This window comes from Myotis yumanensis, unplaced genomic scaffold (genome assembly GCF_028538775.1).
Source record: "Myotis yumanensis isolate MYYU_CA2020_CCGP unplaced genomic scaffold, mMyoYum1.0.hap1 SCAF_1, whole genome shotgun sequence".
Lineage (NCBI taxonomy): Eukaryota > Metazoa > Chordata > Mammalia > Chiroptera > Vespertilionidae > Myotis > Myotis yumanensis.
Genome location: NW_027223752.1, coordinates 190108316 through 190135481, shown reverse-complemented (window position 1 = coordinate 190135481; position 27166 = coordinate 190108316). Strand labels below are relative to the sequence as shown.

The 27166-nt window shown below is 40.2% G+C and overlaps 1 protein-coding gene across 1 annotated transcript in view; it reads left to right on the top strand.

Moving 5' to 3' along the window:
• FRAS1 (Fraser extracellular matrix complex subunit 1) overlaps nucleotides 1-27166 on the top strand; it is a 444205-nt gene that overhangs the window by 273878 nt on the left and 143161 nt on the right. The window contains exons 21-29 of the mRNA XM_070394313.1: nucleotides 1385-1537; nucleotides 1919-2065; nucleotides 5872-6018; nucleotides 9457-9597; nucleotides 10494-10634; nucleotides 12155-12295; nucleotides 15689-15959; nucleotides 19371-19455; nucleotides 22287-22613. Of these exons, the coding sequence (XP_070250414.1) occupies nucleotides 1385-1537; nucleotides 1919-2065; nucleotides 5872-6018; nucleotides 9457-9597; nucleotides 10494-10634; nucleotides 12155-12295; nucleotides 15689-15959; nucleotides 19371-19455; nucleotides 22287-22613 (1553 nt within the window). The remainder of the gene's footprint in view (nucleotides 1-1384; nucleotides 1538-1918; nucleotides 2066-5871; nucleotides 6019-9456; nucleotides 9598-10493; nucleotides 10635-12154; nucleotides 12296-15688; nucleotides 15960-19370; nucleotides 19456-22286; nucleotides 22614-27166) is intronic.

Genomic DNA, 27166 nt, shown 5'->3' with positions numbered 1-27166 from the left:
GAAGGGCTGTCATGAGGCTTAATTTGGCTCTTAGGATATTCAGAATTGTTCCTAATACTAGCAAGGGCTGCCTGTAACTTGAAACTCCCAAAGTTCAGAGAAAGGTCAGGGGCTGTTAGTTTGTCTGCTTCAGGAGGGTCAGCATTTTTGAGGACTTTTGCTTCAACTGCTGGAGTCACTATAAAAGTCCTAGCATGGCTTCTCATGCAGGTGAGTGGGAACTGGGTATGGGACTCAAATCTGCTTCTTGCACAGGGAACACATCTAGGATGATCAGCACTTAAGAAAATGTATGACTGAAGGTACAGAGAGAAAGACCTGTTTTAGTAGAGTTCAGGGGTCAGCAATCTGTTTCAATGACAGGATTGTTTTTAGTCTAAACATCAGTAGATATCCCAGTCTATATCTGTAAGACTTTGAGATGAAACAAGACTATCTGGTCCCTGAGTGAGACATTAGCAAGTACAAACAGTGCTTTGAATCCAAAGGGGAAGATGGAAAGGCCTTATAGCCAGAGCTCTCTCTTCTTTTTCCTCGGGCTTTTACTCCCTGTTTATGTTGGTGGGTAATTATGGATTTGTGTATTTTCTTCCACCTTTGGAATGGAGGATGGTCAATGGGACTTAAAGGGTAATTATCAGGACAGATGTTTTCACCTAAGTGGGAGATGAACACAATCAAGTTCTTTAATTAAAGGATGTCTATTATATGGGCGAGAACAAGAGGCAGCGCTCGCCATACCAGGTAATTTGTCTTATAGCTTCAATCATAACTGGTACAACAGAGCTTCTGCGAGCTATGTTTCGCGTCATGAAAATGAATTTTCAACTCATAACTCTTTGTCATAAATTTTCCTTTAGTTAAAAATTAAAGTTTTCCACTATCTGAACCCATTGATTTACTAACTTCAATCCCCCCGTACCAATGCCTGAGACTGGTGTACTGCCTCTGGAAGGCCAAATCTGGGAGGGCAGTGAGCTCAGCTCAGAAGCACGGGGAAGGGGGTGCATGCTGTCCTCGAGTCCTCGGAGCTCATGGGGAAATGGTGATAGTATCGATGATACTGTTTCTGTGAGTCTGACAGTTCGCTGTATACCCCTTGCAAGTATCTCTATCACAAGCTGCCCTAGAACTTGAAGGTCGTTCAATTGGAAAGGGATGAAAACTCAATTGATGTGCTGGGCCTGGCCATTTGCTAAAAACCTCAAACACACAATTTGTGCAGATCCCTCACGTCTGCTCTACTGCCAGATACTGCCTTTGGGGCACTCAAGCTGTCTGTGCTGCAACGGTGGTAATTGCAGTTCCATCTGCCCTTTTGGTGTAGTGATGAGTCTTGGTGCTTCCATCATCTGCTTTCTGTGTGCTCCCTTGCCCTCTCCAGACTGCCATCCTCTGTGCCAGCAATGTGCAGCTGATCTCCACAGCCCCGGGAGCATCTGCCTGAGGTGCCAGAACACCCAGTTCCTGCTGCTGGGGGACCACTGTGTTCCCAACTGCCCTTCTGGATATTATGCGGAGGAAAGAGCTTGTAAAAGTAAGTGGACACAGGAGCTGGTGGCGCCTGTTGAGTTTCTCTTTCAGGTAATAGCTGAGAAGACTTGGGGGGGGGGGGGAGAGAGAGAGAGAGAGAGAGAGAAAGAAAGAATAGGAGGGGAAGGGAGGGGTGGGGAGGAGAGGGATAGGGAGGGGAGCAGAGGGAGAACAGTGATAATAAATCAGACCAGCTAATGCTCTCAGCATTGGGGCTTTTTAAAAAATTTATCCTTATTGTTGAAGGTATTACAGATGTCCCCCTTTCCCCCGCTTGACCCGCTCCTTCCCACACCCACCCTAGCATTGGGCTTTTATGAACAGTTCTTGGGATACTACTTTGGAAAGGAGTTTGGCTTCATAGGTTCTCTTTGTGTCTCTGCAGAATGTCACTCCTCCTGTAGAACCTGCCAGGGCAGAGGACCCTTCTCCTGCTCCTCATGTGACACCGGCCTCGTCCTGTCCCACCTTGGCACCTGCAGCACCACCTGCTTCCCAGGGCACTATCTCGATGACAGCCATTCTTGTCAATGTAGGTTTTAAAACATGAGTTTTCTCTCCTTTCCTTTTGCTTTCGTTTTCTTACCTGTAGCCTTTATTTTTATAAAAGGATGAAAATTAATCTAAAAAAGGCATATGGATGCCATTAGCAGATTTAATCAGATATCACCCTAATTCGAAGTGCTGGGCTGGGCCTCTCCTCTGCCAGTACCAGATATGTGATCTTGGGTCAGTTATTTATTTAATCTCTCTGTTCTGTAGTTATTTTATTAAAAAATAAAAAATATTAGTCTATTTCCTTTTATTGTTTCCTTCAGCATTTGAATCACAAGGTCCTGAGCAGAGATCATTCTAGCACACAGCCAGTGACCTCAGCACTTCTCTGGATTCAATTTGTTTTTGACATGTATTTGTTGAATATTGACAATATGGAGGGCTTGACATGCACAGAGTATTTAGTTTCTGCCCATACAGTAGTTATTTTGTCTTGCATGAGAGTTAATTGTATAGATGTCTTATTTTTGAAAGAAGTCAAAATATGATTAATTACTGAGTCAGGCAAAACAAAGAGTTAGGATAAATTAGGGAAAGGGCAAATCTGAGGGAACAAATTAGGAAATCCTTCACAGATGACAGAACACTTTTAGAAAATGGACTGAGGTGGCTGACTTTATTTCAATCATTGAAGTGTCATTTGGAATATATATATATATATATATATATAGATAGATATAGATAGATATAGATATATAGATATAGATGATATAGATATAGATATAGATATAGATATATAGATATATAGATATAGATATAGATATATATATATATAGTTATACTTTCTCATTTGAAAATGAAAGTTAACAAATACAGTGCTGATATTTCAATTTTATGTCCTAGGAAATACAGTGTTGGAGCAATTATAGAGTAGTGGTTAGGAGAGTTGGCTCAAGAGTCAGGAGTTCAAATCCTACCTACCACTTACTAGTTTTGTTACCTTGAGCAAGTAAATTAATCACTAGTTCACTCATCTCTTTCTTCACTGTCTATTATCCATGGAGTTAGTGACCTTAGAGAACTGCACCTGCTACTCCAGATGTGGTCATACCAATAGGACTAACACCTCATAGCTTGGAGAAATGCTCCTTATCCACATCCCTCCGAAGATGGAAGCTGGGGACCTAAGGGGCTCTGGTATGTGCAGAACTGCCCTGAGTGAGACAAGCACATTTGCAGATTGCCTTGGAGAAGGGTGAGGGGATAGATGAGAGAGGAAGAATGGTTCAGACAGAAATAGTGGAAGCCTGTGCTTCTCAGTGTGACACTAGTGCATCCCTCCAAATCCTCTTAACGTTTCAAGATGCTCATTGTGAAGCTATAGTTTTTGGAAGTCAGTGAAGGAGCTGAGTTTTACATTGAGGTGGCAAGGTGAAATGAAAGACTGCATAGAAAGATTCAAGAGCATGGAGGCAGACAGAGGCTTGAGGAAGTATTACAGGAAACTCAGCTGTGTACTGACCTGTGACCCCAGTTCAAGGAACTGGCATTTGGGCCTCTTTTTGCAGCTCCCTATCAAGTAGGGGGTTCCAGGTGACATTTAGTTTACATGTGGGCTCTTCAGCTCAAGAGTGTATTCATTTCCTTAGTACCCATATCACACTTGTAATAAGCTTTTAATCAACTAAAACTTTCAGATCCTTTTTTATAGGGATTGCTGTCTAAGGCCTTTTGTATCCTCTATTTGTGTTAATTTGTTATGGAACATAAATGTAGGGCTTATAGTTTTGTTTATTTTATCTGATTACTTTTAGTTTATTGCTTCAACTGGCAAAATAGGTTTGAGTTGTTATTCTTTCAGCTGGTAAAAATTAACTACTGTGTTTCCTATATAGGTATATATGGCATATTTCAATACCATTAGCATGACATCATTGTTTTCATTACAGTTATTAATAAAAATATTGATCAAGTAAAAAATAATGACTTGGTCATAGTACTCTACTAGACATTTCTTTTACCAATTACAAAGATTTCCTGATCACGTTTGAGTATGCATTTCAACCATCTTTAAAACCACCTACAACTACTAGACCCCTTTATTTTTGTATTCACAAGTTTATCTTTGGGATCATTATCAAACACTTTGCCAAAATTAAGATGCGCCATGTGTAGAAATCCTATTAAAACAAAAAAAGGATAAACATTTAAAATATTCTTTTCTAACTATTCCCAAATTATCTGAAACTCCCATTTAGAATTTTTATGGGACCTTTCATTACAAATCTACATACTCTAATGAATATGTGATATCACTGCTTTTTCTTATAGGTAAAACAAGAGGTTTTCTTTCTTTTTATTTCACAGGGAGGTGATTTTCCTGCAGTGTGCCTCATGCTTTGATAGCGCATAGATTTAAAACTCCCATGATCACTCTGTAGACTTTTCCTGTGACCTATACTTAGAGGAGATTTCAGAATGAGGCAGAGATGCTAGTGCTTGAGGGTATATAATTAAAATATCTGGCTTCTTTCATTTGTGTAACAAGTATTTACTAAACACCTACAAGATGATAGATAACCAGTTAGGTGCTGGGATTCTTGCAAGGAACAAAGCAAACCTGGCCTTTACTTTTATGAAGCTTTTAGCTTAAAGGATACAGATGTTAAATAATCACTTAAATGAAAATGGTTATATATGGCATGAAAGAAATGTATGGAGTGTTATAGAAACAGTAACTGGGAGACCTAGTCTAGACTGGAGAATCAGGGAAGGCCTTCTTGAAGAAGAGCCTGGAGAATGAGTACAAGTTAAAGACAAAAGACTTGGAGATTATATTGAGAGGATTCAAATATGTGAGTTAAAATTTATAGGTGAGGCAAATAAAGGGAATGATGGAGGAGCAATATTTGTAGAAATGAAAGCTGGAAATTAATTTTTCAGGATTCAGGAAAAATATAAATGTATAGATGAAATTGACCTCTGGAGCTTGAGCAATATGAATGAAAATATTACTCTAGTGGAAACATGGAAAATAGATCGCAAAGGGGTCAGATTAGAGTTAGGGAAACTCATTAGGAGACTATGGTAGCAGTCCAGCAGGAGATGATGATGGCTGGATCTATTGGTGGCATGTGTGGATATGGAGAGAAGCAAAAAGTTCTGAGAATTACATAGGAGAGTTCAATAAATAGGATCCAGTGAGTGATTGGGAGTGAGGAAAAGGGGCTGTCAAAATAGACTCCCAGGTTTCTAGCATGAACAGTTGAGTAGATGGAGAAATGCCAGTTGCTCAGTTAGGGAAGATGGGAGTATGATCAGATTTAGGAATCATCCCCCAACGCCTAAATTAAGTAAATGGTTGCTAAGAATCACAACTGGGCAAATCAATAAGCCAGGCCACCTTTAAGTCCGTTGTATCTTAAAGTTGATGCCTAATTTTAATCTTGACATCACATAAAATCTGAATCTATGTCATTAACTAAGGGGGCTTGATTCCTTAAGAAGTAAGGTTCAAATAAAACTCTGGACTATCTATCATTTCAGAGATCTCGGGCTAAGTATAAATTCTGTTGCTGAATCACAAAGGCAATTTGAATGTGGGATTTCCATTCGTGGGTTTATAATTTATCTTTTCTGGAAAATAAGATTATCTTTTTTTAATGTTGGAAAATAAGACTAACATTCTCTGTTTCTGTTGATCACAGGGGAGGGCTATGAGCCATAATTAAGGAACAGGTTGGAGCTGGGCTTTGTTTCCTTGCAGCATCTGTCTAGGTTTGATCAGTATGTCAGTATTTGCAATTGTAATCATCTGGTCATTTTCTTTTCCTATCTGCTCAGCATGCAACCCGCACTGTGGAAGCTGTGATTCACAGGCCAGCTGTACCTCCTGCCGAGATCCAAACAAGGTCCTGCTCTTTGGGGATTGTCAGAATGAGAACTGCGCCCCACAGTACTATCTTGACTTCTCCACCAAGACATGCAAAGGTGAAGCTCGTCCTGAATTGTACAGTTCTTTTACCAGTGATGCCCCTTTACTATAGATGTTCATCCCCCACCTTGGGAAAATACTGTCATCATGCATTTAGACTTTCTCTGATGATAGCAAGAAGTCATTATGTATGTATGTATTCATGTATTCACTCATTAATTTATGTAGTAAAGGTTCAAGCAGGGAGATGAAAAATATTTATTTGTTAAACAAATATTTTTGAGCACCTACTATGTACCAGCCATTGTGTAAGTTAATAGTAACGAGACCAGGGGTGGCAAACTGGTTGTATTTGGCCCACCGAATCTTCCAGTGTTTCAAAATGTTTAATATTTGCCTTTTAAAAATCAGAAAACATACCATACAAAAATTGAGATTTTTCTAAGTCAGAAGATCTGGCAAAACTGGATTTGCATTCCCAGAATGCGACAGGAGGTTGGCATGAGTAGCTGTCGTCTCTGTTGGACAGAGCATGATCTCTGAAGGTCACCACAGTCCTCACTGTTCCCTATTCCATCACACCAGGCCTATTTAAAAGATTTACACTACCTTCCTGGGCCCCATAGGCACTTGCATTTACAACTCTAGAATGCTAGACTCTATGCTTAATGCGGACAGGAGTTGCATCTGATTTGTTCATCTCTGCTTAACATACTGAAATGAGTGAAGACACAGTCCCTGTCCTCGAGGAGTTTATAATGTCAAAAACCAATTGCCTTTTTCTTTGTTCTCCAGTGGTTGGAATTCTAGGGGATTTTGCTCTTTGAATGGCAGTGCTCAGCCAGAGGAAAAGCAGAGTTCAAGGGTGATTTTCCTTGATCTTGTTCTTTCCCTTCTCCATTCCTCCATTCCACATTTCCCTCTTATCACCAGTTCTGCCAGGGAAGCTAGGGCTCAGATATGGAGGTCAAACATCTGACCGGTAAACTTGGGATGCTTGAAGCCTTTGCAACATTGCACACTATCCATTCCAGGAAATTCTCCTTGGTTGTCAACTTAGGTGGTCTGCTGTGCTCGAGACCAAAGAAGCTTTTCTGTTTCTTCCCTCCTAACCAGTGGTTGTTAGTTTGCGGTGAAAAACAAGATTATCACAAATCCTCCCTGTTGTAAATGATTTCGTAACCATGCTGGCAGTTTTCAAGGCTCTATGTTAGTCATTTTCCCTCAGGACTGATTCAGCCAAATAAATGAGTGAGATTAACTTTATAAATCTTCTTGGAAGCACATGTACTGTCTTGCACGTTTACCTGCTTCCTTGGGACTTAGAAATATTGCATCAAGGAAGAGGGAAAGTGACTAATGAGCAGTTTTCCCAGCTTCTTCTTAGGAAGGGGAGGTGGGCTGAGGCAGCACTGAGTGGAGATATTTCTCCAAGATAAACAGTTCAGCAGCAAACCTTTAGGAAGCTGCTACCATATGTCAGGCACTATGCTGAGTTCTTTACATTCATTATTTTAGTCTTCACAGTAGCCTGATGCAATAGGTATGATTCTTTTTTTTCCAGTTAAAATATATTAAAATTTATTTCAAAATGCATACAATATTATTCTGTTACACTGATTTGGCTTAAGCTCCAAAAATGCTCAAATATTCCTGTTGAAATTAGAATAGTTCGATTGTAGAGAAGAAGCGTCAGACATTTCGAGTCTGTAAGTCCTCTTCAAGGATGAGGATTTCCATATTTAGAGAACATCGTGTCCCTAATTATTTATTGTGGCTCAAGTCTAATTCACCCATGCTATATTTTAATTCTGCTCAAATATTTTTAGAATTCCAAAGTATCTCTAGCACCAGTTCCCTGACAAAGTTAGCTGTTTAAATTAAACCAAATATTTTTCCATACCCTGGATGAGATAGATGATAAAAATGCAAACACACACTCACAAAAAACACACACACAAACAAAGAAACTATTTTTTGCACCGTTAATAGTTCCTTTTTCATAAATATTATTTTAAGTATCTGAGCACCTTACCCGCAACAATGTATTATACCCCACAAATCTTCCCATGCAGAGATTTTGCATACTACTAAATCCCCATCTGAGGGCTACAATCCATTCTAATTCTACTATAGACACTAGTTATAATTAAAGTACCAATAGGTATGATTCTTATTTCTGTTTTACAGACAAGGATACAGGCTTAAAACGTTTAAGGGAGGCATGTGAGATATGCAGATAAAAAGCAGCAAAGCCACAACTTGCATAAAGACTTACCTAACTTCAAAACCAAGCCCTTAACCATTCTGCCGTCCCATCTCCCACGCATGAAGGATATACCTTATTAGCAAGCACTTTGTTTTCAAACATGAGTTTTCTGACTGTATCCGAACTGCCTCGGCCATTAAAACAATAGCAACGACAGCTATAGTAATCACAATAACAAGCAATAGCAGCAGCAACATGTTTTTCTTGCCTCAACCTCTGAGATTGACTGTAGTTCTGATGTCGAGCCTGATCACCTATGTTTCTTTTATTTCTTAAAATATGTTTTTATTGACTTCAGAGAGGAAGGGAGAGGGAGAGGTAGATAGAAACATCAATGATGAGAGGAGCATTGATCTGCTGCCTCCTGCATACCCTCTACTGGGGATGGAGCCCACAATCCCGGCCTGTGCCCTGACCAGGGATTGAACCGTGACCTCCTGGTTCATAGATCGACGCTCATTCAACCACTGAGCCATGCCGACTGGGCCACCTGTGTTTCTAACAACCCCACTGGATTATTTGGGCCACATCTAGGTCTGGGACCCACTAGAACATAAGGGCCTTGAAGGCAGGATCTACACCTCTCACTTTACACCCTCGCTCAGTGCTGAGTATCCTGCAGGTGCTGGCTGAGTGGGTGAACCTGAAAATGAATCGGTTCTGCTCTACATGAGATTGTCTGTTCCTTCAGTAAGCCCTTTATTCTGGACAGGTCCTTCATGCCCTGTCTCACTCTACCATTGTTGGTTTTTTCTGTTCTGTTGGTCAGCACCTTATTTTTGAGAAGTAGAGAAGTGTGGGCTGGTCATGGAGATAGCAGATGCATTCTTAGTTGACTCTCTGATATCCTTTCTCTCTCAAGCATTTGGAGGGGGTCTGCAAATTGGCCACTCCCTACAGCAGGCTTTGCATGAAGATGTGTGACTCAGGGATAAAGAACTGGGGGCTTGTGGAATAAGATCGAGTTGACTTGGCTCCTCAGCAGCCCCACTGACAAACAGGCTCAGGAGCAGGAGCGATCCATGTACACGCTCATGTCTAACATCATTAGGAAACACTAAACCTCAGAGAAGTGCCCAGGCTACTATCAGTAGAGTCGCTAGAGCTCACTTGTCTGACACCTCTTACGTGGGACTCACTTTCCCCCTTGCAGCTGCAGGCAGTATCCTCATAAATTAGGTGCTGGACAGAAAGGAAGCTGGTCTAACGTGGCCTTTCTTTCTAGAGTGTGATTGGAGTTGCAATGCGTGCAGCGGGCCTCTGAGGACAGACTGCCTGCAGTGCATGGATGGCTACGTTCTCCAGGACAGCACCTGTGTGGAGCAGTGCGCACCATCATTCTACCGGGACTCGGGCCTCTGCAAGGGTAAGTGTGTGGAGCCCCTGCTCTGCGCTCATCCAAGCTTCAGCCTCTTCTCGTTGTGCTGTTCTGAGAAGGAGCCTGTGGCTGGTTCCCATCCTGGCTTTGTATCTAATTTCTGGTTTCTTTCCTAAGAACTTTTCTTTGGTATAATGAAAATGTCTTTTTCCTTTCTCTGGTGCCCAAATACATTTCCTAAAATTTGAGGGCACTATGGAAATAATGGGAGTGTATGGCCATGGAAACAGGTATGTTTGGGCCATTACCTTTGGGTTTCCTTAAAAATTGAACAGGCCTGCACTCCAGATGGAAAGGTCTGTGTCCTCTGGTCCCTTGAGTACATGGACAGACCTCATTATTCACCATCTGTTTCCCACAGCCCTCCATACAGCTTATATCTCACCATCACCTTTCTCTGGTCAATTTAACTCCACAAGATCTTCAGACCTTGAAGTGCCCACCCAAAGTGCCCAGAAAACATTCTTAGGAGCACTGTTGAGAGACTCTGATAACTGACTGGGTGAGTCAGGAAAAGATTGACATTTCAGCAAAAATGGTACAGAGAGCCAAGGACTAGTTAATAACAATAATGGCTAATACCTGTTCATTTCTAGTTTGCCTAGTATTTTCCATTATTTAATTTGATCTTCACCCAGGGAGCTAGGGGGATAGTACATCCACCCACATTTTGTAGGAGAGACCACCGAGGCTCAGAGAAGTGGAGTAACTAGTTCTCTCCTCTAGCTGGTAAGTATGACAGTCTCAACCAGGAGCTCGACTCCTTGCTCCTGTCTGCAGCTTTGCCCAGCCACAAGGTTATATCGCCCATTGCTGTCTAACACTGCCTCACTGTCAGGACCAGGAGCCCCTGGGAAAGCTTGTCGACTTGACTTGTCTTTCAGGCTGTGACAGCCACTGTCTCCAGTGCCAAGGTCCCCAGGAGTGTACCCGCTGTGAGGAACCATTTCTCCTCTTGGGAGCCCAGTGTGTCCAGGAATGCGGGAAGGGATACTTTGCAGATCATGCCAGTCGCAAATGTGCAGGTAACTTGGAAACCAGGCTGAATTCTCTGGAAAAACACAAAGGAGCAAGCTATTCAGGTGTGCTGATCCTCAGGCAACCAAGGAGAATTGGAATCAGAAGTAACATGAAAACCCAGGGAGCTTGGCCTAAGCAATTGATGACTTCCCATGCACTCCACCAATTGCTGGTTAAATGGAATATAGAAGAGCAGGCCAATAATTCTCTTGCACAAATCAATATTTTCCCTAACAGTCTTTATGGAAATGAGGCCAATGTTTTATGGAATGTAAAGCTTACGTATACCCATTAAGAGTGGATCAGCCCTGTAGATATGAGCATAGAATTTTCAGTGCGTAGACTAAATAACCAGTGATCCTGATAGTTGCCATAATATCCTTGAAGAGTAGAATTTCTGGAGATACTTTAGTGAGACACATTAATCTTTTATTATGAAACTAAAGTTAAGCCCAGAGTCTAAATTACCTTGTCTATTGAGTTATTGAGGAGAGTTTCCTTAGTGTGTTCTCATCATTTCTGTCAAAACTTAGTACTGTTTGCCCCACTTTAATGAACACCTGACATTTAATAGTAATGCCATTACCCAGGCTTAGCATTTTATACTTCACCAAATTTCCTTCATCAGCATTGTATCATTTGATATTTACAATGGCCTGGTAAAATATGGCAGGCACTATGAATCCTGTTTTGCAAGTGAAAACAACAACAACAGCAACAACAACACACACACACACACACACACACAGGAAAATCAAAGAGGCTAAGAGTATTAAACAGGGCAACATAAAATAAAATATTAAACCCAAGTTGTTTTGTTCTAATCCAGTGCCTTTTAAACTGTACTGTGCTGCATTTCTCTAACAAAATCTTCTTTACCGAAGCAGAAAAATAATTCTAGATTATTAACTTGACCCAGAGAAATCATCTATGGTCCTTTAAATAGCTTGATCACCTATTGCATTTAAAATAATAATAATTAAAAAAAAAGAGGAGAGTAGCAGTGATAGTTGTAGGGCGATTGAGCCCTTTTGTGTGCCAGGCACTGTTCTACTCACGACGTACATAGCACATGCATTCCTCCCAACAATCATTTGTATTAGGTGCTATCAGTTTCCCCATTTTTTTAAAAAAGAAACTTGCACCACAGATTGTTAGAGGAACTTACCCATGTTTGGCAGCCGGTAAGTGGTAGCGGAGGAACGGTACCCAGAAAAGGCCTATGCTCTGAATCACTATAAACTGCCTCTCTTACAAGTCAATATGTTAACTTCTAAACAATTCATTTATGTGAAACATTTTCAGATCACAGTGTATAAGGCAAGAGTGCTCCTCCCTATCACTTCCCTTCCAACGGCTGATCAGCTCTCTGTGAAATTCTGTAAGAGACTGTTGGAATTCTCTTTTGCTGCAGTTGGTGGCCATGTGCCCTTGTGCTCTCACTCTTCTTTGCTTTACCACGGTGGCCCTGGCTGGGTGCCCGTGCCTCTGTTGTGCATCATTTAGTGTGTCCTCTCTTCAATAGCCTGCCCTCGGAGGTGCTTGCAGTGCAGCCACAGAAGCCGGTGTCACCGCTGTGACCATGGGTTCTCTCTGAAAAGTGGCCTTTGCGTCTCCAACTGTGTTCCTGGCTTCTCTGCCCACTCATCTAACGAAACCTGTGCTGGTAAGTACTTCTCCACTGGTGGCTGATGAGTTCACCTGCAGTTTCCACATGCAGAGGCTGTGTGTGCACATGCAGTGGACTCATGTGGTATAAAACGCAGGATTCCCATTCCTGGGGAAAACACCGGTGCCGCTAGGAATAAGGAAATCTTTATAGAACGCGAGAGCTTGGGAAAACTCAACTTCTAAACTTTTTAGAGAAGAAAAAGAAGCAATCTTTTTAAAAAGTGAACTGTGCACTTGCCGGTTGCTCAGTGGCTAGAGCGTTGCCCTGCAGATCAAGATCCTAGGTTTATTCCTGGTGCAGGGCATGTACTTTAGTTGCAGGTTCAATCCTCAGCCCCCATTGGGGCGTGTGTGGTAGGCAACCAGTCGTTGTGTCTCTCACATTCATGTTTCTCTCTCTCCCTTCCACTCTCTCTAAAAATCAATGGGAAAATATCCTCGGGTGAGGATAAATAAATAAATAAATAGAAAGTCAACTGTCAGATCAGAAATTTGGCATAAAACTTACTTATGTTCCTGAATTACAACTACGTTGCAGAAAATTGCATATATACTTATATAGATGTAGGTTATTTATATTTATATAAACTTGTAGAGCTGATAATGGCAGGATGCAATGGTGCATCCTTTGTGCACATGCTGGAGATAACTTATAAATAAATAATGAATAGTGTGAGGAGCTTGCCCCATTAGGTTCATACATTTGAAGCAAATAGATTTCAAGCCATATTGTTTGCCATTAAGAATGAGGTAACAGTCCTAGCTGGTTTGGCTCAGTGGATAGAGCATTGGCCTGTGGACTGAGGGGTCCCAGGTTCAATTCTGGTCATGGGCACATGCCCGGGTTAGGGCTCAATCCCCAGTGTGGGGCGTGAAGGAGGCGGCCAATCAATAATTCGCTCTCATCATTGATGTTTCTATCTCTCTCTCCCTCTCCCTTCCTCTCTGAAATCAATAAAAATATATTTTTTTAAAAAAAGAATGAGATAACAAGTTAAAAAGGTGGAGCTAGTCTTGTCCAAAATATCAATGAACACTTTATATAACAAAGAGAAGCAAAATTTAAATTGTCTTAATTTTCAACCTCAAAAGTTTTAGAGGGGAATAAAACTTGGGAGTTCTGTTATAGCTGGGCATTCCTTGGCTTTGCGTATCCTTTATCAATAACAGGAGGCATACTTTAATGCATGCAGTCAGTTATATTTTCCATCTCTGTATTTCTGACCTCTAAAGATATTAAAACTTCACATGAGAAAAAGTATCTTTGGCTTATTTTATTGGGATCCTTCTAAAAACAACAAGTACTTGAGAGTCAGCTTGTTCCTCTTGGGATGTAATACAAGTCAATGTGCAAATGTGAATTACTCTCACCTTCATTAGTAATCTTACAATAGAAGAAGTCCCCCTGAAAGTTGGCATCGCTAACTGTTCTGTCTGGCCTACCTTCAAGTCCAGGCAAAACAACTCGCAGGAGACAGAATGGTCAGAAATCCTAATTTATCCATCATATGTTTCCTGTGGACAAAGATTGTAAAACTTTTAAACAAAGTGTGTATATTTCACATGAATTCTGAATATAAGCCATTGATAATCCTACTTCAATGGAGGTTAACTGGTACTATTCTAGCATTGGTATTAAACACTTACCTCTTTTCTTGCCCTTGGTGGGTCTGATGGCCAGATATGACAAATGTCTTAGGATTGTGGTTCTCAACCCTGGAGCCTACTGGGATTGATTGCCTGGGAGTTTGTAAAATCATGAAGGGCCCACCCCAGAACATGTAAGTCAAGATCTCTGGTGGTGGAGCTCAAGTATCAGTATTGTTTTAAAGATCCCTATGTGATTCTTTACTGCTATTATTATTGAATATAATTCCCATACCATGAAATTCACCCTTTAAAGTATACAATGCAGCGATATTTCGTATATTTTTAGTATATTCACAAAGTTATGCATCCATCACCACTATCTAATTCCAAGACACTTTACTTACCCTAAAGAGAAATTTAGTAACAATTAGGAGTCTTTCCCCATCACTCCTTCACCACAGCCGCTGGCTACCACTGATCTACTTTCTGTCTGTACGAATTTGCCTATTTTGGACATTTCACATAAATGGAGTCATACAATATGTGGCCTTTAATGTCTGGCTTCTTCCACTTGGCATAACGTTTTCAAAGTTTCTCCATTTGTAACATGTATCAGTATATCATTTCTTTTTTTATGCTTGAATAATATTCCATTATGTGGATATACCACTTTTTTATTCCTTCATCAGTTGAACATTTGGCTTGTTTCCACTTTTTACCTATTATGAATAGTGCTGCTATGAACATTTGTGTAGAAGTTTTTGTGTGGATATATGTTTTTAATTCTCTTGAGGATATGTCCAAGAGCAAAATTGGTGGGTCATATGATAGTAGCTCTATGTTTAATTATCTGAGGAACTACAAGACTGTTTTCCCAAGTAGCTACACTGCTTTACATTCCTACCAGCAATAGATGAGGGTTCTAATTTCTCCACATCCTCAGGAACAGGTTTTACCATCATTCCTAGTGGGTGTGAAGTGGCATCATTTTGTGGTTTTAATTCGCATTTTCCTGATTGTTAATGATGTTGAGCACCTTTTCGTTGTGCTTATTGGCCTTTTTATACCTTCTTTGGGGAAATGCTTATTCAAATTCTTTGCTTATTTTAAAATTGGGTTGTATTTACTGCATTGGAAGAGTCCTTTACATATTCTGGATTCAAGTTCAGTTTCAGGGATATCTGACTTGTAAATATTTTATCTCATTCTGTGGGCTGTCTTTTCACTTTCTTGCTGGTGTCCTGGTGAAGCACAACATTTTTTTTTTTAGTTTAATGATGTCTAATATATCTATTTTTTTCTTTTGTCACATGTGCTTTCTGTGTTATAGCTAAGAAAGCATTGCCTAATTCAAGTTCACAAAGATTTACTCCTTCTTTTCTTCTAGGAGTTTTATAGTTTAACACAGGGATGGGGAACCTGTTTTCTGCCAAAGGCCATTTGGATATTTATATCATCATTCGTGGGCCATACAAAATTATCAACTTAAAAATTAGCCTGCGATATTTGGTCAAACCTTTAATTAACTCACCCCTAATGCCTAGGCAGGGCCAGGCCAAATGATTTCTTATTTGGTCCTCGGGCTGGACACTCCCTACCCCTGTAAAAGAGCCTGTGTTCTTTCCCTGTGCATCCACAGTGAGAACCACTGGATTAGAAGGAAGCTTATGGTGGACAGTAGCCTAGAGCCTCATCTTTGTAGCTCTCTGAATGAACATTGCAAGCCTATTTCTTTAAATACACACATACCTCTAATTTGTGAATTACCAAGCCTGACCTTTGGATCCATGTTTTCCAGGCAGAACACACACTCCTGGTCTTCATGTGAATGGTTCTCTCACCCTGGCCATTGGTTTAATGAAGCCACTGGATTTTTCCCTCCTGAACGTCCAAGACCAGGATGGCAGGGTCGAAGACCTCCTGTTCCATGTTGTGAGCACGCCCACCAACGGGCAACTAGTGCTCTCGAGGAATGGGAAAGAGGTGCAACTCGACAAGGCTGGCCATTTTAGCTGGAAGGATGTGAATGAGAAAAAAGTGCGCTTTGTGCACAGCAAAGAAAAGCCCAGGTGACTCCGTGTTCCATTGTTTTCCTCCTGCCTCCTTTCCACCAGCGCTTTGCACCTCCCTCATCCCCCCAAACTCCCCTTTTCTCCACAGTTATCCCCTTCTCCTCTGAGAAAGATCCATACTCCACAAGTGCCAAATGCTTTCAGCTGCCTGTCATCATTTCCCTGTAATTGCTCAGAGAGTGTGCTTCTGTTAGAGGCATTTTCATTTTATCACATAATTATGGGTAATTCTCTGATGTGACAGGAAAGATCCTAGTACAATTACCCAGCTTTCTGGCCCAGCAGAAACAAAACTAGTTATACACCCAGATGCTCCAGCTGCTTCTTCAACATTAGTGTAATATACTGGGAGAAGGGAGTGGCTGGAGGATGGAGTGCACGCTTTTCAAGGTGTTTGTATGGGTCTTAGAATTTCAGAGTTAGAAGGAAACAAAGAGTCACAGTTTACTTTCCATTATCCACTTTATGGGATTAATTGTGGTTAATAGTTAAGCCTGATCCAGTTTTCCTCTGATGTCTAGCATACTTCTGGCTGTCTTCCCCGCCCCAGCTGACATATGCTTCAGGAATGCAATTGAATGTTAACACTAACCCAAGCAAATATAGCCATGTAATTAGCAGAGTAATTCCACTAAGCAGAAATCAGAGAATGCACCCCAAAGATTAACCTCTTGGATTATCCTTCACCCTGCTCTGCTTCGTTAGTGCAGGAAATTCAGACTAGTTTATTTGTAAACAAGGAGTTGATACCCAGGGAATAGTGATAAGGAAACAGTGAATATTTTCTACTGTCACCACTAAACTTGAGATTTTGTTTAAGGTTTGGGCTAGGACATAGGTGGGGAGAAAAGCAAATGGCACTTTCTCCACTTGCAGTTGAGAACTGGTGAGCAAAGAAACTCTTACAGAAATAAGAGCAAGTAACATTCACTGAACACTAGCTATTAGCCAGGCACCGTGTTAACTACTTTATGTAAGTTCTGTATATTTGTATTCCCAGTCTCCAGGCCTTCAGAGTATAAAGTAACCTTACCCAAGGCCTTGCATCCTATGATGCACAGCTCCGACTCCAACCCAAGGCTTTCTGATTCCACAGCCCATGCCTTTAGCCACTATGATTTCTGTCTTAATAATAGTAGGAATAATGGGCATGCTTCCATCTCCATGGGCATGCAGAAGTATTGCTATAAACGGTGCTTAAAACTCTAGTACTTGATGCTATAGAATCACCCGTCAAACTCATGCTCCATCTCCTGCATTCCTTTTGCTGCAAGTATAGTTAAATGTTTGCATATCTCACACACACACACACCTGTAGTTGTTTGTCTTGGAATCACTTGTGAAATGTGTATAAAGTACTTAAAGCTTCAAAGACAACCAAAGTGAAAACCCTCTTGTTTCTCTAAGCTTACCTTTTTAATCTCTCATCATCTATTTCCTCACAGAGTCAGCTTTGTACCCATAAACAGGACAAAGAATGGCAACTATTTTTAGGGAATTTTTAGCACCTTTTTGGGGTACACATTTAACATTGGATTTTCTTTATCTAAAAATTTAAACAAAAGAAAGGATGAGAGGAATCGTAAAAGAAACAGGCTTGGCAGAAACTCATGAAAAAAGGAAATGGTATGTCTCCGAATGATACAAGAACAAAAGACACAACCTGCCACACAGGTTTGTGGTTTTGTTTTCCCCCATGCAAACACTGACCCTGATTCTTTAGGACCGGAATTCTTTAGGATTGCATTTCTCTAGGGTTGGAATGCTCCTGTGGAGTACGAGACAGATTGTAAATATAGTCATAGGAGACGAGATAAGTTCCATTGCTGAGATGCTGAGCACAGTTATTGGAAGCTCACTGCCAACAAAAAATCATTTTCCCCCAGAAGGTTGGGAGTAACTAGCCCTTTTTGTTGTTCCCATCATTTGTATTCTCTTGAAAGCTGCAAGTGGGGATGGAGAGGAGCAGGATTTAAATGGGGCAGAAAATGAAGGGAAAAATAAAATTGGAGGGAATACAGCAAACTTTTTTAAATTAAGTTTTCTGAGGTACAGTTTGCATTTAATAAAATTTCCTATTTTAAATTACTGTTCTATGAGTGTTAACAAATGTGTACTATCTTTCAGTCTTGAGAACACAACCACACTCAAGGCATAAAACCCCCAAAACTCCATTTACAGTCACGACCTTCCCCAGCTCCTGGTAAACACTGATCTGTTTTCACTCTTGTAGTTTTGCCCTTTTTGAAATGTCATGTGAATGGAATCAGCAAGTATGTAATCTTTTGTTTCTGGCTTTTGCTGTAATGCTTTTGAGATCCATCCACATTCTTTCATGTATTGATAGTTAATTCCAAGAATACCTTTTAAAGAACTTTGAAAACAGTGGTCCTACCATAGACCAGGATTCAAACCTCTCATATACATTAATTATGTCTTATCAGGCCACAGTGAGTTCTGTGCTTGATTTGGCTTGAAGCGGGCAACTCCTACCTTTCCTTCTAGTAGTCTCTGAAGCTGTTGAAACAACACTCTTTATGAGAAGTACAAACCACAACAGAGAGTGAGCTTTATTTTTGTTTTCTTAATTAGGATTCTTTGGTTGTAAGTAAAGGAAGTCAACTTGAACTAGATTAAGGAAATAGTAAGGTGTGTTGTAACATTGCAGGTGTGGCCTAGATCTCAAACACATCAAGGGCAATGGGCCCCAGGGCCAGCCTGGAAGCTAGAACCAGGACCAGGAAGCAGGACTCGGTTCTTTCTCTTGTCTCTGTGTCTTGGCTCATAGGCTTCATTGACCTCTCTCCTACAAACCGGCTTCCTCCACATCCTCATCCACACTATGGTTTCCCAATAGTCAATAATCAGACATCCTTCCCTAGTCAAGTCTACATGAAATGTTGCATGTGTGTGGCTGGACAGGGAGCTGGATAGAGTTATGTAATGAAAGCATTGCAAATATTGTTATTCGGGACCCACTCATATGAATTGGGTAGGACGTGGCAAGAGGGTTTGCAGGGAGTAGGGACTCATTGAGATCTACTCAAAGGTTTTGAAAGATGCCTTTTTCATTCTTTAGTTTTATTTTCCATTAGCCTACAATATATTATTAACCTTTCTTGGCCCCAAAACTGATTTTCAACCTTTTATAGATTCAATTTAGAAAAATAGGAAAAAAATTATATAATTGTTACAATGAGATCTAAGAACACACAATAGTTTTGTCTGCATTTCACTAGGTTCGTATTTATCTGGTCATTTTTATTTATAGTATGAATGTTATATTACTGTAGTGGTTTGATCCAAATACATTCATGCACATAGCCTGGAAATGTTTTTAATCATTGTCATTCTAATGACTAATTTAATGGTTGCATTTTCTCATTTCTTCTTTGGAATTTCTTTTAGGAAAGGTTACTTTTCCCTGAAAATTAGTGACCAGCAGTTCTTCTCTGAGCCACAGCTGATCAATATACAGGCATTTTCAACACAGGTAATAAAAATGCCACACTATTAATAATTCTATGTGTCTACCAATTCTCAAGCACCAATAAAGATTTCTTGTAGTTGTAGATAAATGAATGAGCTGAATTAATCTTGTCTCAGTTTTCTCCTGAAATAATTTTTTAATGCTTCTAGGCAATAACAGTAGCAGCAACCATTACTAATACATCTGCAGTACTCTTTGTAGTGTTTCTCATTTAATCCTCATGCCATCCCCATGAGGTATTATTATCCCCAATTTACAAGTGAGAACTCTAAGTCACAGGAAGCTTAAGTAACTTGTCTATGGTGATATACCTAATCAATAGAGAGCCAAGATCTGTGCTCATTAACTCTGAATGCATATTCTTTGTTCGTGATCATTAGATTATGGTGCCATCTTTGCTATACTGAATCGGAAACTAGCCCATCATAATAATTTGAAGTGGTTCTAGTTCTTAAGACTTTCCTTATTCTTAGATGAGTTGGTTTTGTAAATGTTTCTTTCTCATGGGTATGGGATTATGTTGGCTACTTTTGCCTATCTACTATGCAGCCAGACTGCATTTATCTTAGTTGGCAGTAGTTAGATGATCTTATTAAGGATATTCTTAAATGTTGTGCCTGTGGGTCATCAGCCAAGCACTGGTCGGAGGAAATCATGGTAGCTGTTGTAAAACTCAGTGTGATGATTCTTCTCTTCTCATCACTCATCTCTGTCAAGTTGTACTTATGTGTGCAGAATACATATAGTGGTAGAAACTCTGAGTAATTGGGCTTGAGAATTTGAACATCTGAAATGTGCAAAGAGAGCAGGAAGATAGATATACTCTTAAGTTGTGAATGGCAAGAGAAAGGGACATCATGGGGAGCCAAGGCTACCTAAATATCCAGATCTCAGGAGCGTATTAGACATGATTCAAGGAAGGACATGAGGTCATTGTTTTTAAACTGATATTTTTATATCTTTGGTCCGAAAATGAAAGGACCATAGACTTTTTTTTTTTTTTCGCTAAAAGTATTACAAAGGGTATTACATAAGTGTCCTTTTTTCCCCCCCGCCCTTGACAAACCCCTGCCCTCCCTTAACCCCAGTGTCTTATGTCCATTAGTTATGCTTATAGGACCATAGACTTTGAACCAGAAGCGGCTGCCAAATGATATGAGCAGCCCAGCTCAGCTCTTCTTGATGGCATTCTCACTTCAGGGATGGACTGAAATTAAGGAATGATTAGAAATTGGTCCTAAATTAATTTGATCTCAGAGTTAAGCTAAGAGTATGAATTTTGTTTTAATTGTAGCTAAAATGTGATCTCTGTAAATATGGGCCAGAGGGTGACATCAAGCCTCAGGACTTATTGGCTTAGATGTTTTTCAGTACTTAAGCTTAGGAGTTTTGTTTTGTTCTTTTTGTTTGTGTGATATAGTTACGCTAAACATGTGAATAAAAGGCCTAGTGTAGGTGTAAGCAAGTGGATTTCTCACTGAGATGGTGAGATCTGATGGTTCCCTTATATTTGTTGTTTTCCTGAAATCAAGTGAGTAGATAGTGTGGGCACATTTTTATTTTATTTATGAGAAACTTTTATCATTTTAACTGTTCAAAAATGGGATTTTAGAAATGAATTTTAACTTATTTTTGTTCCTTTACATTTCTGTGATATTTGAACATGGTCTTGAGGCTCCATGGCCTTTTCTCATGTAAGTTAAGTCAATCTTTTCCATTTATGGGTTTTGATATCACCTTTGACTTCTCTTTTTAGAAACCAAGAGGCCTTTCATTCCCATGTGTAGAATCACAGCTTTGAGTTTTCACTTGGGAATTCTCAGTAGCTATTTTCTAGTTTCCCATTATGTGATTATTATAATCATGCATTCATTAGACATTACTCTAATAGATATTGAAATTCCCAGAAGGTCAGGAGGGCTAATTTTAAAAGAAAGCCATTTGGATTAAAGAAGGCAATGTGCTGAGAAAAGTCCTAGATGGTTCAACTTCAGAGGATATAAAAAACTGAGAGAATGTTTTTTTTGGCTTCTGGCCTTGACATATATTTTTTTTTCAGGGATTTTTTTCTATTACGGTTCATTAACTTTTATCTTTGTGAAGGAACATTTTATCTGCTTACTCAAGTTGGTAAGAGTACACCTGATAATCCTAAGGAAACATATTAAAATTTGCTATATGAGCAGTGCCACTTGAATTAACCAGGTGCTTGCCTTACTCAGATCAGGATCTTGTCAGGATTTATAACCTGAGCTGGGTTGGGTCCCTTCAAGATATGAATGAAACAGCTTGAAGAAAATTACTGGGAGGGACCAGAAATAGCATGAATTCAGAATGCAAAATTATCTTACTCAAAGTCAGCATGCTGCAACATGGACTGGAATGAAGTTCTCAACTGCCAACACAAATGCAAAAATTCCATACGTCTTTTAGCATCTCTTGGATGCAGACAACTGACCGGGTTGCCTGACCCTGATCTGATCACAGTTACAGCGAAGGGGATGTGGTATAACTCAAGACAGCAGAGACTTCAAAGATTTAGAAGCAAGCAGTTCTCCTTGGTGGCCTCTGATGAATGCTGTAGTCCTGAAGTGGCTAGAGATGCCTCCAGAATCAGAGATGTGAACCTTATTTGCTGTGATTCCTATGACCAATCCTATCTTTGACAAATACTGTGAATATGCAATAGTTTGGCACTTTGCTAGAACATCTAGAGTTCTGTAAAAAGCATCAAAATATCAATTAGGTTGCACACAACTGATATCTAGCCCACTGGGTGGTCCTCTCTTTTCCTGCTCAATGCTTTCTTTCTCTTCTTCTCCTTCATTCCACAGCCCCCCTATGTCCTGAGAAATGAGGCTCTCCACATTAGCAGAGGAGAGAGGGGAACCATCACCACCCAGCTGCTTGACATCCGAGATGATGACAATCCACAGGATGTGATAGTTGAAGTGCTGGATCCTCCACTTCATGGCCAATTGCTTCAAACACTTCAGTCCCCTGCAACCCCTGTCTATCAGTTCCGGCTGGATGAAGTCTCCAGGGGCCTTCTCTACTACGCTCACGATGGTTTGGATAGCACATCTGATGTTGCAGTCTTGCAAGCCAATGATGGATACTCTTTCCAAAATATACTGTTCCACGTGAAGATTGTGCCCAAGGTACGTGTCATTCCCAAAGGTACCATTTCCTTTCTCCTAGATGTTAAATTTTGTTGATGATATCATTTTTTAATTTCATAAAGATATGGGTGGTTATTTATTCCATTTGTTAAGCACCTATTATGGGGATACTTAGGACATTCAAAGATGAAGAGAACATATTACTGAATCCCAGGAGCAGTATATATTTTGTTAGGAGCACCTTTGATTTGAAAAAACCTGGCCCCATTCTCTCTAGAAAAGGTAAACTTTTGAATCTTTATGTTGACTTCCTTCCATAAAAGTGCTTCATTGTCCACGGATCCTTTTGTCTCCTGCCTAAGCATGATCATAATCGAATGCACCCCCGTTCTTGTCTGCTCTTCCAAAACAGTTCATGAAATATGTAAAGCTCATAGTCCAGGTCTCATAATGCATCAAAAAGGATGAGTTCAGCTGTTCTGTTAGCCCACAGAAGCAGGAGTGGGAACTCTTTCTTAGTTATGATAGGAATCATTGGCCTATGGGGTAGAAGCAGTGTTTCTCAGCCTGAGTCATTCCTGTGCTATTTCTGTATGTTTTTGCCATATGTGCAAGCACCTGCCCTGTCATTTACTTTGAATCAACTTCCTATTTTACTGTGCCCTCATCCTAATAAACAATAGTTGTGAAATCATGGGTTTAACGTATACTTTTTTCTATAATGTTAAAAATAATATGTAACCATTTTATAAAATTTCATTCATGTCTTTCATAAAATACTAGAGGCCTGGTGCATGAAATTCATGCACTCGGGCGGCGGGGCGGGGGTGGGTCCTCAGCCTGGCCTGCTCCCTCTCACAGTCTGGGACACCTCGGTGGATGTCCGCCTGCTGGCCTAGGGCTGCTGAGCAGGCCTATGCCGGCAAGGCTTCCACCACCACCACCACTGCACTCACCAGCTGTGAGCCAGGCTGACTGCTCCTAAGCGCTGCCTCGGAGGTGGGAGAGGCTCCTGCCACTGCTGCTGTGCTCGCCAGCTGTGAGCTCAGCTTCTGGCTGAGCAGTGCTCCCCCTGTGGGAGCATACTGACCACCAGGGGTCAGCTCCTGCATTGAGGTCTGCCCCCTGGTGGTCAGTGCTTGTCATAGCGGCCAGTCGTTTCAACATTTGGTCGATTTGCATATTAGGGTTTTATTATATAGGATTCTTGGGATATCTATCATATTTTAGGGAAATAGTGAGCTAAATCTAAGAGATCTATTGAAAAATATTTTCTAAACCATTTATTACTTGATGATACTTCATTAGAAGCTCTTTTCTCTGTTATAAAAAGAATGACCTTTTCCATGATGGTAGACTGAGATACATAACTTTTTGAAACTTTTCATTCCAAATATCGTTACCTAATGAAAGGTCATTAGTGATCAGCTAAAGAGATTGATCGCTTGTCACTTTCTCAGCAGTGATCACTCAAAATTTGTGATTGATCCTCATGAAGGTGAATATCTGAATCTAAGATGGTCTGCTCTCTAGTTTCTCAGGCTCTTGTCTCATTATTTTCAGCTGCTGAAAACAGGGATGGTGAGATAGATGGGAGTAACTGAAGGCTGATTATAAGACAGAGTTGGCAGATAGCCACCTTGTAGCTAATCCTAATTATCACCCTCTCACAATCGCCCTGGGAAATGAGGTTTAGTTCTGAAGAGATGAAGTCTATACAGACACAGAAAGTTTCCTTTCTTTCTTTTGTGGTTTCTTTTCAAAGATTGTTACAAGACTTCAGTGCAACCCTAGCAGCTGCCTTCCTTACCGTGGCTTCAGTCTCCATGTGTGGAGCTCAGTTCACTGTCCTACACAGTAATTGTGTGCAAGGTTGAAGTCCTAAGGTTGAAGGGTATTTCTAGGATTTTTGCTGCTTTGAGGAAAGAAAGAAAGAAAGAAAGAAAGAAAGAAAGAAAGAAAGAAAGAGTTTTACTGTATAAGTAAGGCATAAGCACAGAACTTGAGAATCCTTGTGGTGTTATATTGAGAGTCATGTTGCTATTTATGGTGTCTATCCCTCCTTCCCCTGCCATCTCTCATCCCCTGTCATGCTGTGCTTAACTGTCCATCAGGTGAACTAGTGGTTTATAGGCCAATGAATTGGGGTAATGAAACCAGTGGACAGAGCCCCAACATTCATCTGAATGTACTACTAATAAATTTGCCTCTGTAATACTGATAATGTTTTATAAACATATACTACAGGTTTTGAAGGAATTCAAAGTATGTTTCCTCTTATTTATTCTACTGATCTTTACAATATCTTAGTAAAGAAGATTAGAATAAAACTTATATGACCTTATTTCTTATAAAGGAAATTTTACTATGGGTGGCAGGTGTTTTTGTTTGTTTTGTTTTTTAATCTTTATTGGGCACTAATGCTTAATGTAAATTATTTCATTTTATCTTTATAATCATTTTAGGATGTTTGTGCAATTATTATGTCTAATCTTTCAAAAGAGGAAACTAAAATGGAAGTTTGAACATATTTAGAGGCTTAAAACATTTTTTATTAAGGCATTTAGCGCTGGAACTGAGAATTCAATTCAAGTGTGTTCCAGCTCCTCACACTTAACCTCATGGGTCTTTTCATTCTAGTCCATCTTTTTCAATATTTTGGTCATATATTATCTTATCCCCTTAATGGACTGAATGGATACAATAAGTTAGTCATTTTCTCAATGTCCTTTTCAAGCAGTCTAGGCCTGAAACCTCCTGAAATCTTCCCTCTGGGCTCAGCACATCTTGTTACAAATGAAGCTATTTGTGACCATAAGTCTACTTATGGAGCCCACGAAGAAAAAAATTGCCCCAACTGTTAATAGTTTCCAGTAGATGTGAGGTCAGACATGACTGACTTCCTTCTGATAGCTACTTCTGAAAATGGGCATCCAAGTCCTTACCCTGAGGCTACCTGTGTGTTAAATTTGGAGTGTGGCCAGTTACTGTGCTGATGTCTAGCTGGTGGCTTAAATGGAATGGCCAAGGGATTTAGGTCTAATTCCTAGTGAATGGATGTACAAATTAATCCTGGTGTTGTTCAACAGAAAACTTAACCTGGTAAGATTGATGGAAAGGAAGAAGAGATAGAAAAAGGAAGCTTTGTGAGAGCAGAAACTATTTCAGTCTGACTCTTTTGAGCCAGGTCAAACGTAGGAGTTTAGTAGGTTTTTGTTGGGTGGGTAGATAGATGGATGGAGTGCCTGTGTCCTGCCTTTGAATGGATCTCTTGCACCAGATGAGAAGCCTTCAGAGCATCTCTGCTGGTGCTGGGGTAGCCCGTTTGGGACTGAGGATGGGCACTGTCGGTTCCATTCTTGTTTCTCAAGTTCTACATCACTTCCCAAGATTATGTTTTTATGCTTGGCCTGGCAGGGAGTAAACTCGACTGTCACCTTCCAGGCCTTTATTGAGTGGTTGAGGAGGGAACAGACTCAGGGGTGGTGCTGAAACATGTTCTGTTGAAGGGAGGAGGCAAAAGAAATAAAAAAGATTAAGAAGTAATAAAGAATGCTGTGCTGAACAGGCTTCATTAATTGGGTGGATTAGCAAAACCAAGCCTGCTAGATGTACTATTCTAAAGCAGTTCAGCTTTTAATAAGGGCTAAAAGTGTGGGCAGGGAAAAGTCAAGCTTATTGGCGAATTACTCTCCACCGCTGGGCTTTCAAAGAATTACCTTCCTTTTTATTAATTAAGGCATCTCTGAAAATCGTGTGTCTTTTTCCACATTGGCAATAAATCTGATGATCCTTCTGACCTCGTTTGTTGTTGTTTGAACAGTTATTTTCTGCAACTGGGTAATGCTTTGATGTTAAAAGCCCCCGAGTGTCATGCTTATGAACCTAATGGAAAATTCAATTATTGAGAGTCCGTTCTGGCTGTCTGACCTTGGAAAGGCTCCTGTGCAGCTAAAAGCCCTGCTGTGCTTGCCCTCAATTTTCTTTATTTTTAAAAATCTTTATTGTTAAAAGTTTTACATATGACCTGTTTTCCCCCCATTGAACCCTTCTTCAATTTTCTTTAAAGCTTTCCTCCCATTGGTTGTCTTGCAGGGATACAGTTTGATAATTAGGATGTTTGTGAGAATTATAAATATCAATGGCACAAAAATTGTTTATTTTTCTCAAGAAGAGTCTATGTCGTAAATAAATCCTTATCACATGTTAGGGTTTCACCTTTTTTGGACTTGCTTAAGTTGTTCAATGTAGTGTCTTTAAGATGTATCACTCAAAGTATACATTTAAAAAATCTTTGTTGATTCCAAAAAAAATTATTTGTTTGTTTGTTTATAAAGCAGTTAAATCTACATGAAGAGAAGGTTCTATATTCTTGACCTGAGGGAGCAAAGCTTCTTCATACACACATTGACAAACACAAAAACATTATTCTTCATCTTGGTAAATAGCATCAAAGTTTCACCTTACATGCGCCACCCTGCATGATCCTTCCCTAAGATCTACAAGATTAAGGGATGGAAGGGTGGGTGGGGAGAGATTTATCAAAGAACTTATATGGGTATATGCATAACTCCTGGACATAGATAATAGTG